At 43.2% G+C, this 12,673-nt stretch overlaps 1 protein-coding gene across 11 annotated transcripts in view; it reads left to right on the plus strand.

Moving 5' to 3' along the window:
• The window catches only part of TCF3 (transcription factor 3), a 196,439-nt gene that overhangs the window by 155,186 nt on the left and 28,580 nt on the right, over positions 1-12,673 (plus strand). For all 11 annotated transcript variants that reach the window (XM_030217652.1, XM_030217658.1, XM_030217659.1 and 8 more), the window contains 4 exons: positions 5,099-5,157; positions 8,256-8,334; positions 9,564-9,637; positions 10,448-10,654. In XM_030217652.1, the coding sequence (XP_030073512.1) occupies positions 5,099-5,157; positions 8,256-8,334; positions 9,564-9,637; positions 10,448-10,654 (419 nt within the window). The remainder of the gene's footprint in view (positions 1-5,098; positions 5,158-8,255; positions 8,335-9,563; positions 9,638-10,447; positions 10,655-12,673) is intronic.

The following is a 12,673-nucleotide window of genomic DNA, read 5'->3' on the forward strand; positions in this document are numbered from 1 at the left end:
TGTTCCTTTCCTACCCCCTCAAGAGTCGTGTGTGCAGTGGTGAGCAGGGGATGTCTCGAGTTGGTTTTCCCCCAGATTTTATTCCAGCACTGTATAAAGCATTTTGCTTGCAAAAGGTTGGATGTGATCTGGAGTCAGAAGGCCCCCAGAGTCATCCAGCAGCCCCCCCACCTTTCCACTGGTAGTGCCTAGACTAGGACAAAAGGAGTTTTGAGACTGGCTGTCTGCATTCAGAGGAAGACCTGGGACTGGGTGAGGAGCCTCAGGACCCCAGAGAGGCAGGCACCAGGGGGGGGAGGATTCCTGGATGGAGGAGCCCCCTCCCGCTAAAGGAGAGGATTCCTCAGTTGACCATATTTTGCAGGAGTTTATCTCCCAGGTTTCTATGGTATTAAACTTCGAGGACAACCCCAGAGCCATGGAGCCCCCCAAGGTAGACAAAAGCCAGTGCAGTTGCAGGCAGTACATTCTGTGCCGCAGGAAGAGCAAGGTATTAGTTGGTACCAAAGGAGGAAGGGACCTTTCAACTCTTCTGGATTTAAAGAAGGTGAACTGGGCCCTCAAGATTCCCAATTTTGGTATACACACAGGAGACTTTCTTCACTCTGTCATGTCTGTCGTATGAGGAGAGTTTCTTACTTCCCTGGATATCAAAGAAGCCTGTCTGTGTATCCTGATTCACCAGGGGTAGCAAAGGTTACTGTGTTTTGCCAAAATCCTTTTAGGAGAGCATCTGGGTCACTGCTTGTATGGGGCAAGTTTTGGCAAGAGTCAGTTGGTGCCTGTGCAGAGCATAGTTTACTTGGGACTCTAATTTGATGTTCCAGGGTCACATCTTTCTGCCAGCAGATAGGATTCAGAAGTTACAGAATCGGGTATGGTCCCTCCTCAAGGCAAGGTGTCTGAAGCCCTTTCAATCTTCAGGTGTTAGGGTGGCACTGTTAGAGGTGGTTTAGTGGCTCAGGGCTCATGAGACCTCTCCAGGGGCACTCCTGTCCTGTTGGTCTCCCCAGATCTAGGATTTTGGATGCGAGGTTACCACTACAGGGCAGGATGCATCTGAGGTGGTGGCCACACACTTTCAACTTTATTAGGATTTATTTATTGCCTTTTTGAAGAAATTCATTCAAGGTGGTGTACGGTAAGAATAAATCAAACATAAGCAATAGATAATTACAGCAGTAAAAGTATTTAAACAATAATGCAAAGTATACTACTTAAAATGTCAATACAGTATGTAATAAAATATTCATACACCACATAGGTTATAAGCAAAGATGGAACATATAGATAGGTAAGAGAATAAGAGGAGTTAAAAAAAGGGGATAATTTAAAGAAAGTTACACATAGGTCAAAGAGGTGGTTAAATATCTCAGCTAGATAGGAGTGGATAAATGTGTCGTCCTTTAGAATGTGCAGTCTGTCACTTCTGTGTGTGAGAATAACAAGTTACTTCTTCCATTAAAGGCCTGGTGGAAGAGCCAAGGTGTCACCTGTTTCTGAAGTAGAGATAGTCTTGTGTTAAATGGAGCCTCAGGGAGTTCATTCCAGAGTGTGGGGGCTAGTACGGAGAAGGCTTGCTTGTGGGTATCACATCATGTAATGCCTTTTGGAGAAGGTGTGGTTAGGGATACTCCTTGGGGAGGACCTTAGTGTCCTTGGAGGTGTGTAGAGGGTGATCCTGTTCCAAGTACACGGGCCTTTGAAGATCAGACAGACATTTAGAGTTTTCTAAATTTAGCCCTGTATTTTACTGGTAGCCAGTGAAGTGTTTGCAAAAATTGTGTGATGTGGTCACGTCACTTACAACCTTCTATTAGTTTTGCTGCAGCATTCTGAATCAATTGGCGCTTTTTCAGACCCTTTTGTAGTCAGACCAGTGTAGAATGCATTACAGTAATCCAGTCTTGATATCATGGCATGCACAACTGGGATAAGATTTGCCTTCTCAATGTAAGGAGAGAGACAGTGTAGTTGTCACAAATAGAAGCAGCTCTTGAAAAGTTGCTTGGATTTGGGGAATCGGAGTAATTGTTGAATCTAATTGTATTCCAAGGTTCCTGACTTGTGATTTGAGTGTGAGTTTGTACTTCCCAAATGAGCTTATCTGGGTCCCTAACACAAGGGAAAGTCATGGGATAGGAGGTAATGTCCTATTGTGGATTAAAAACTAGTTAAAAAAAGATAGGAAAGAGTAGGGTTAAATGGTCAATATTCTCAATGGAGAAGGGTAGATAGTGGGGATTCCCAGGGGTCTGTGCTGGGACTACTGCTTTTTAACATTTATAAATACCCACTATCTACCCTTCTCCATTGAGAATACTGGCCATTTAACCCTACTCTTTCCTATCTTTAACCAGTTTTTAATCCACAATAGGACATTACCTCCTATCCCATGACTTTCCAGTTTCTTCAGGTGTCTTTCATGAGGTACTTTGTCAAATGCATTTTTAAAATCCAGATACACACTCAACCTCTTTGGGAGGCGTGTGTTTGTATCAAGTTCTGGAGCAAGAGTTCTTAGCCCAGTCCTCATGTCATACCCAGCTAGCCTGGTTTTCAAGATATCCACCAATGAATATGCATGAGAGTTGCCTACTAGAGAATGACACGGGGGGCAAGCCTCAAACAGTACAATGCCAGAGATATAGAAAGACATGCATTTACTCCTGTACTGTGCAAAATATAAAGGTGGCACATGCCAGAGATGGTGTTAGGGGAGTGTGACTGGGGCAACTGCCCTTAGCCCCTGAGCAGAGAGAGCCCCATGCTTGATGAAAGCTGAAGAAAGTGCAGCCTCGTAGTGGCCTTTGGGGTCCCCTCTCAGGTTTCAGCCATGTCTAACACTAGCTCTGGCAAAGATGTACATTTCAAATCTGACACTCTAATCACAAAATGGAAAATACAATTATTTTTTCTATCTTTTTTTCGGTCATTGTATTTTTAAAATCATGTTGGTCTCAGGCTCTGGTTTCTGCTGCTTTGTCTTCTCTTAACTCACCAGGTTCTCCTGTCCATTTGACATCTCTTCTCGCTCCATGTCTACCATCCATCTTCCATTTCTGTGTCCCTATTGTCCCCCATGTTCAGCATCTCCCTTCTGTGTCCCTATATGTCCCTGTCCAGTATCTCACCTGTGCTCATATCCCCACATCCATCATCACCTCTATCTCCCTATCCTGTCTCCCTCTGTGTCCCTGTACCATCCCCACACTGCGTCTCCCCTTTGTGTCCTTGTGCCTCCCATGTATATCATTTCTCCTCTGTTTCCTCCATGTGTTCAGCTTCTCCCCTCTCTTCTACACCAATGTGTGTCTCCTCTCCAACCCAACGCACCTTCTCTTCCCCCACCCATTCCAGCATCTGGTTCACCTGCCTGCCCTTTTCCTTTCTACATCCCGCTATGGGTTCAGTATTTGACTCCCCCTTCTTCCCCTTGGTCCGGCATCTTTTTCCCTTTCTGTAGCCTACCACCTTTCTCCTTTCCCACCAGCCCCCACCCCCTGTTCCCATGGGTCTAGCTCCTACCATGGGACTGAGACTTTTTACTGTTCTACGGGGTGGTAAAAGCACGTTCCCCCGTCTGCAATAACTTTTTTTTTTTAGTTGCCATTACTGCAGTGACAGTAACCATGTCATTCTCTATTGCCTACAATAGAGGCAGTGCATGGAGATTTTCATGCATATTGTGGGTATCCTGAAAACCTGACTGACTGGGTGAGCAAAGTTGTGGTTTACAGCCCTTAGCTGAGCACTGAACTGCAGTGATGGGGAAAGGTGGAGTGGAGAATTGATGATGGCAGTTGAAAGCAAAAAGCAAGCAAGGTGGTCTGTGACAAAGGAATAACTTGCTTTGCTGAGTCCCACTTGTTTATGTCGGTGTAATGGCAAACTCCTGTGAAGAATGAATCAGGCACAGTTTTGATTTTACTGGAAACTTCACTTTCCAAATCTCTGGCTGCTTTGTATCCATCCTATCGTAAATGCAGAGAAAATTTGTTCATGTGCAATAAGGCGCTGGAGTGTGTGTGTGTGGTGGGGGGTGTTCTCATGCTCTACTATGGTAAATGCTGTTTTCCTGATGTGCCTCCGTGCAAAGCAAGAACTCGGCTGTACTAAAAAAAAAAAAAAAAAACAACCTTTTGCTGATCCTTGGACAAGTTTGCCCCTTAGAAGCAGCTTTCACTCTGCTAAATCTTTACCTTTTATGTACTTAATATTGTCTTAGTCTGCATACCTTCTTGTTATACCATGCTGTCAGAATAAGAACAGTAATAAAGGGAAGAAACAAAATTAAAAAGTGTAAAAGATGCTGTTTTTACTAATGAAGTGTTCACAAGTCTCCATTGACATACATAATTCCCTGAGTGTAAATATCCTCAGATGGATCTAGTGCCTGGAGCAGTTTTCCCATCTCTGGTTGCCATGTTAGCATGAACTGGGAATTGCTCCTAGCATCAGTGTGGCATTCTGCATATGAAGCCTTCAGAGGTACCTGGACCTGTGTAAAGCAAGCTTAACACAGACCATCACCCCTCCCTTTGGTTTCCAAACAATAAGCTGCCGATCAAAAAGCAGTAACATGCTATAATCTGTACAGGACATGTCATTTAGACTTTAATAGAATCGGCCAATTATGTGATCTAAACTTCTAATTGAATGTAGGAGTGTGCATATCATTTTGTATTGTTTAACTTAAAATTCCAGTGTTTGTCATCAGTAGTGTGTACTATTGACAACATTGCCCCTGAAGCACCAAAAATGTAAAACATCTAAATAAATTGAAAAATGTCATAAGCATCGTGGGAAATGAAGCTTTTGGCTTGTACTCCTTTAAGATCATGTATGGTTTTTGCGTCACTGAGTTTGCAAGCACATCTCAAAATGCATTCTGTCTGATCCGGGGAAGCAAGTGAGGTACAAGATTGCTAAAACATACTTAATAAAGATAAACTGTACAGGAGTATACCACCCAGAATATATCCATTCTTGTGTGTAAATTTACATTGCTTTCAAAGTTTGAAGCTGTTTTGCAGTGGATACAGTATCCTCTGGACTGTCTAGTAAAAGTAATTTTCTAATGTTGCTTTCCCTTCAGGTAACAGAGGAACCACAGCAGGCAGCTCAGGGGATGCTCTTGGAAAGGCATTAGCCTCAGTAAGAACTGCTTCAAACTTTGTGCACTCCTTTCCTGTGTCATTGATAAAGCTGGCTAATACTGTTCTTCTCTCTCTTTGGTTCTAATATTTCTGTGGAGGAGGGACAGTTCTGAATTTGATGATGGGGGAAGAAGAGAGAAACATGGGTTTGGTTGTAGTTTGTGTATGGAGATTGTCTGAGTTTTTAATGTTTAATTTTTATGAGTGGTGGTATGAATGACCTAAAACAACAATTGTGGTATATAAGCTTTGTTTTCTTTTTATTAAAACATTAACCAATGTTAATTTTATTTAAACCATTTCTAATCCACATGATCTACAAGTCTCAGCAGGACACAAATAAAACATACATAACATCAAATTTAAAACCATAAAAACAATACATAACTGCTATGATCTAATGATCTCCATCTTAAATATTAACTAAAAGCCTGTTGAAATAGGTAATTTTAAATCCTTCTCCAAACTTCATGATGATCACAAAGATGGCAAATTACAGTTCAACAATTTCAACAATATAACATAGTAATAAAAATATAAAACATAAGGTATGACAATATTTAGTAATTTTTTCCTCCCCCTTTCAAACATTCTCGTCATTTTATTTCAGTGATGGTGGGATTCCTTACATCACCACTTGAATAACATAAATGACACAATGCCACCGGGTATTTATAAACTTTTAATAAATACACTTCAGATATGGCATCAGTGATGTAAACTGCAAATAACTAGTTCAGGCCTTTAATATAGGAGCTGTTGAGAGGGAAAGATGGAGTCTGCTTTAATAATTAAAGCAGATTGTCTCCCATGTTGACCCATATCACTCCATTCCCTTGAAAAAGGAGAGTTAGAGCATGAGAGGACTAAATATAAGATGCAGACTGAAAACATTTTACATTGCATACCTTGTGGACAGATTTTAACTGTCTTGCACATCATGTTTGTGGGTGTGTAGTGTGTGTGCTTTTATACTTAGGTTTTCCTCCCCAGAATTCCTCTAGCAGTTCTGGTGCATACCTTCCCTCATTGCCATAATAGGTTGAAAATTTGAAGTAAAATCTCTCAAGAATGAACCCTCCAGCATGATACCAGTAGGTCTCATCCTTTAACTTAACATAGTAACTGACAGCAGATAAAGACCAACATGGTCATCCCACTTTCCCAGTAGGTTGGCTAAAGCTGTGCCTGTCACTCCATCTAGGCTATACCTCTAACTCTCAATACCTCTGAAGACATCAACTAAACAAACCTCTCTCTCCCCCCCCCCCCCCCAAAAAAAAAAAAATTACTCATCTTCCACCACTCGCTACCAGTGTATGGCCAGCAAAAGGAGAAAGATGGATTGCGTCCGGCTACATTGTACTTTTTTTGTGGCCCAGAGCCCAGTTGCTATCTGTATCAAGGGGTACAACAATCAACTTGAAGACACCAAAATGCATGTACTTGGCTCCCAGCTGCTCTGTACAGTTTGCTGAAATGGAGCATGTGCACTAGATTTCAAAAACCCAATTTTGCTGATGTGATGAAAAATTGGCATCAAAAGCATGCCTTGAATTTCTGCATGCCAGTAGGAGGAAACCTTTTACTTGAAGAAGTTACTACCCTTCACTCAATTATCAGTGATCAGAGGTCCAAGCCTATATTCACACTCCATTTTCCAAACAAGTTATTGAGTATTGCAAGAGGTCAGCTCTGCAGTACAGGCTTGAATGTGAAAAATAAATCTATTTCCTAGCACTGAATATTCAGTTTCTATTTACTGTTCATGCCAGGGTTTACTAAAGCACAAAATTCACTTGGGTTCATTCCATCCAGTATTCTACGTAAAAGCAACAATTTTACTGTACTACAGGTGAGCTGCAGGGCCAAACTATTACCTATGCAAAATATTGGGGCTCTGTATGCCAATTCTTATGTTCTTAGAGTCGTACCAAAGGTCCATCAAGGCCAGTCTCCTGGCAGAATTCCAAAAAGTAGCTAGATTCCATGCTACTTACCCAGTTTGATTCAGAGATATTCCCTGAGGTACACTGTTAACACTTTGCAAGTCACCTGCTTTTTCCTGTCCTTGGGTTGCCATCTCTTCTGCATATTTGTCATTTACAGCAAAATAGTTAAAGGTCAGAGGTCAGCAGCAGGTAATGGCTAATATGCTTCCTTCAGCCAAAAGCAATAGTGAGTTTCCAGAGCAGTTCCCTTGCTGCTTTCTGGCCTTTCTACAGAGCATGTAACAACCACCTTTGTGCTTTTTAACACTGTCTTCTGCTGTGTCCTGCCATAACCTTGAAGGCATTAAAAGGTACATGGATTTGTGTGTTTCACTCTGTGGTAGGCCCTGGGATTTTATGTCCATTTTAGTTTTGTATGCATTGATCTGTGTTTTTGCCCATCTCCTTTTCAAAATTCCATTCTCTGAAATGTTGAACTCTTTTAAGAGGGAATAGGGGAGTTCTTTAAGTTTATCACATCAGGGCCAGGATAAACCAGACCTAGTTTTATGATCAGTGTACATGGATGGGTACTTGGTTTCAGAAAAGGATTTATACGCCTGCGGAGTAGGGATGTGCATTTAACCACATTTAGTTTAGCACATCTTAAATTTAGTGCACACAACTGATGCATGTTTATAAATTGATTTGCATACAATCAATTTGCTTGTGTTAATGTGCGCCAGAAATTTTTAAACAAATGTTCAGTCGTAAAATTCCATAAAATCTAGAAACTTTTTTTTGCCTATGCACATCCTTACTACAGACACAACTGGCTTGCCCCCCCCCCCCCCCCCCCCCCCCCCCCCGATGGCTTGAAGCCATCTGGTAGTCCTAGAGCCCCTTATATCAGGGGGAGTGAAAATACCAGCTAAGTGATTTTGTACTTGTAAATAGAGCAGATGTGTCCTGGAAACCACAGAACCAGGTGCACACTGAACCTGTAGGAGTTCACTGTGGTGCTGGGCAGGTGATTTGAAGAGCCACCTCGTACCAAGAAGAGCACAAAGCTGGTTTAGAATGTGAATTTTCAGAGGCAGGAACTCATGTTTTATAGGAGTGTGTTAACAAAAATATTGTGTGCTAATCAGTTTTCTGTCTTCAGATTTATTCCCCAGATCACTCTAGCAATAATTTCTCCTCAAACCCCTCCACGCCAGTGGGATCCCCTCAGGGACTGGCAGGTATGTGTGTGTGCATGGACGATGCTTCTATGTCTTTTAAAAATGTGTTTAATTGCTTGGTTGTTTGGTATGAGAGGGAGGGGGACTAAATGGAGGAGCTCTCTAAGGATTCCTGAACTGAATGGAAAATAGTGTGGCATACAAACAAGTCCCTTGTGAAAGGGTGGAGGGGGAGTTGGTTCTGGAAATGCATTTTTGCTTTTCAGCAAGCCATTACATGATTCCTTCCTAGATCTCAAAGCCTGGCACCTGCAGGTTGATTTTTTTTTTTTTGCACCTTTCTCCACTACTAACTATACTGCTTAATCTGAGAATTTTTTCAGGAACATTTTAAGTTTTTGTTTAAAATTCAGTTTGTGTTGAGCTTAACTGTAGCCTGAGGCACTTGTGTGCTTTGGAAACCATTGCATACTCTATTGATGGCCATGTAAAGTGCATAATCACTTCCAAAGGAACATTAATCCAGAAAAGACGATTAATAGATAACCTGATGCACAGGGAAGTTGAATAACTTGGCTGTGATTTTTTAACTCTGCAGCAGGGTTTTTAATGTGTAGTCTGGAATAAAATGGCCCAATTTCTTTCTGAAGGGAGGGTTACTGGACTTGCTTGAGCAGAGAGGAATTAACATACAAGATAGTCCAGATCTGCAAGAAAATTTTTCCAGTGTGCTTGTGGCTTTCCTGTGAGTGCACAAGACATCATTCCCAGTGACAGTGTCGCCCTTAAAATCAGCAGCAAATGATCAGCCATCCTGTATGCTAGACTCCAGGCATAGCTTACATTTCTCATTCAGATGGGAAGAGAAGTGAAGGATGGGGATTAATACCGTAAAGTGAACCTGTCATAGCCCCTTATGTCAGTTGAGAAGGGAGGAGAGGAGAATAGTCTGAAAAATGAGGTTTGAGATGAGATCTTTGCACTGGTTCCTTTTCTTATATGAAAGCAGGTTTTTTTGGTATGTGATACTACAGTCCTAGCTGCCTTGCCATTAGAAAAAGGCAGCTAAGGGGATGGGTGTGGTGAGAAGGGCTAAGGTGGTGGCAGGACATTTTGTAACCTACCATTTAGCACTGCTACAGCTTTATACCAGGCTCCTTGAATCCTCTTTGCAGTATATGAAGGTAGTTCAGTGTGTGGCTGTCTAGTTCTCTTCAGTAGCCAATGTTTTAGTGCCCTCTAGTGTCTATATGGGGGTTGTATGTAAACAAGGCAACTTCTATTTTCAGGCACGTCGCAGTGGCCCCGAACGGGTGGACAAGGTGCCTTATCTCCTAATTATGAAGGGACTCTACATAATTTAGTAAGTATTTCAAAAGGAAACAAGTTGGGATATTCTGGTTTTTGTTCACCCAGGATGCATTATGAAAATGGAAAGTGATTCCCTGTGACCACTTCACCAGAGACCCAGCTATACACCTTCTAAATTATTGCCTCTTATTTCTTGGCTTGTCTTCAGTACAGTCAAATTTAAGATAAATGTTGGTAAATGGGTCTGTTCAATTAATGTACAAAGGGGAAATCTCAATATGGTCCTTTTTTAACCTGTTTTGTGCTTTGAGTGAAATTTTTGTTTTAGCTTAGTATTTGTTTTGGATGGTTGCATTTTCAGCTTATTTTGAACCTGCCCTAACACCCCCCCCCCCCCCCCCACCACCACCACCACCACCACCACCACCACACACACACACACTCCATTTGGTGGCAGGAGGCCCTGAAGCTAAGGGGTGAATGCTGAGAATTTCCCTTTTCCTCCATTCTCCATTGGTCCCATACCTCCTCTAATACCCCAGTCATCACAGCAACAGCTTTTAGTAGGGTATCACAAGCTCCCTTTACATATGTAATGGTCAGGGTTCACTGTGTTGTCACCAGTCTCAGGAGCTGAGCAGGAGTCTCCTGCATGCAGCACTGCCCCACTCAGATTGTAGAAAATGCAAGTGTTGGCCTATCTTTATATTTGTCTCCTCTCTATCTCCTGTGATCTAATGTTGCCCAACTGCTGCTGCTGAACTATATGCCTCTTATAACACAAGATGATGCATACAAGGTCATATTTTTTAAATATTATGCTGTTAAATTATTTATTTTGTAATTGTCAATGTTTCTAAAGCAAAACAAGATGGAAGACCGCTTGGATGAAGCCATCCATGTGCTGAGGAACCATGCGGTGGGACAGAATACCCCCATGCCTGGTAATCATAGTGACATGCACAGCCTGCTGGCAACAGCTCAGAGCCACAGCGGTGGAGCAGTGACTGGACTGGGCCAGGGTTTCTCCCCAGCAGTCATGTCTCTGGGGAGCAGGCATTCAAGTCTGGTGAGTGTGAGCTTATAAGTGCATGTTGGAGGATAGATAAGACTGAATAAGTTCTTGGTTTTGATTCTGCTTTTTTTTTTTTTTTGTAACTCCTGCTATTGGATAGGCTCGCGTAATCAGTCTAAAACTGACAAGGTTCCCAGGGCCTCTCGTCAGTGCTACATTGGCAGAATAGAAAACACTGTATTAGGCCATAAGACAAAAATGTATTGTAATTCATTGCTATATTGGAAACAGTGGGTATAGGAGTGAAACAGCAGAAAAACAAGGACACACTCCATAGTACAAGAAAACCAAACATGAACAGCGAAGTGGACGATGGATGGCAGAAGGTTCTTTATTAAACATGCAGATGACTCAACACAGACCGTGTTTCAGCCCAAAGGCCTGCATCAGGAGTCAAATGATATCTAAAACACAATGAACAGCAAACTATAACTGGAAATGCAATGACGGTCAAATGGTACAGATGCCAGGACATCAATATATATATCAATCCATTGAAATAAAAACAAATATCAAAATAAAATAATAATGCCTTCCAAGTAGGTTAAAATAGTAAAACAAATATCAGTATAACCAATTAGAATGATAGTGAATTAAAAAAATGCACAGTTCTATTAAATGTACCAATAAAAAGCACAAAGATAAAGTATAAAAAAAAGGAACGCGTGTAGAGTAAAATAAAAGTAAATAACGGTTTGCAAAATGAAGGTTACATACCTGGACTAGTTACAGTGCATTATATCACTAAAATCACAAGCATTTCTTAATCTGTAAATACATGTAAGGGCAGTGCTTTTTTTGTGCCGGTACTCAACGGTATGGCGTACCGGCACCTTCCCCCCCCCCCCCCCCCCCCCCCCGACACTCCGGGCGAGTCCTGCACTTTTTTTTTTTTTTAAAAGACTCAGACCGCGTGAACGATGCAGCCAGCAGCGATTGAAAGAGGCTGTCTGGCGTCTGCATCGGAGCTTCCCTCATTCTCTGCAAGTCCCGCCTTCGTTGTTACAACCTCCTGTTTCCACATAGACGGGACTCGCAGAGGTTGAGGGAAGCTCCGACACAGACAGCCTCTTTCAATTGCTGCCGGCTGCATCGTTCACGCGTTCCGAGTCTTAAAAAAAAAAAGTAAGGTCAGGACTCGCCGGGAATGTCGCCGGGGTGGGGGAGGGGGGGGGAGGGGGGCAAAAAAAAGGTCCAAGAATTGCTGGACATGGGAGAGAAGAAGACAGGGAACGGAGAATTGGTGGTGGACATTGCTGGGAGGGGAGGGCAGGGAACGGAGAATTGGTGGTGGACATTGCTGGGAGGGCAGGGAACAGAGAATTGCTGGACTTGGCTAGGAGGGGAAGGAAGGAACGGAGAATTGCTGGACATGGCTAGGAGGGGAGGGAAGGAACGGAGAATTGCTAGACATGGCTGGGAGGGGAGGGCAGGGAACAGAGAATTGCTGGACATGGCTGGGAGGGGAGGGAACAGAGAATTGCTGGACATTGCTGGGAGAGGAGGACAGGGAACGGAGAATTGGTGGTGGACATTGCTGGGAGGGGAGGGCAGGGAACGGAGAATTGGTGGTGGACATTGCTGGGAGGGGAGGGCAGGGAACTGAGAATTGCTGGACATGGCTAGAAGGGGAGGGGAGGGCAGGGAACGGATAATTGCTGGACATGGCTGGGAGGGGAGGGAACAGAATTGCTGGACATGGCTGGGAGGGGAGGACAGGGAACGGAGAATTGCTGGACATGGCTGGGAGGGGAGGGAACAGAATTGCTGGACATGGCTGGGAGGGGAGGACAGGGAACGGAGAATTGCTGGACATGGCTGGGAGGGGAGGGAACAGAATTGCTGGACATGGCTGGGAGGGGAGGGAACAGAGAATTGCTGGACATGGCTGGGAGGGGAGGGCAGGGAAGAGAGAATTGTTGGACATGGATGGCAGAGGGCAGAGAAGAATCACTGGACATGGATGGCAGGGGAGGACGGGACAGAGGAGAATCGCTGGACATGGGAGGGCAG

Source organism: Microcaecilia unicolor, chromosome 11 (assembly GCF_901765095.1).
Source record: "Microcaecilia unicolor chromosome 11, aMicUni1.1, whole genome shotgun sequence".
Classification (NCBI taxonomy): domain Eukaryota; kingdom Metazoa; phylum Chordata; class Amphibia; order Gymnophiona; family Siphonopidae; genus Microcaecilia; species Microcaecilia unicolor.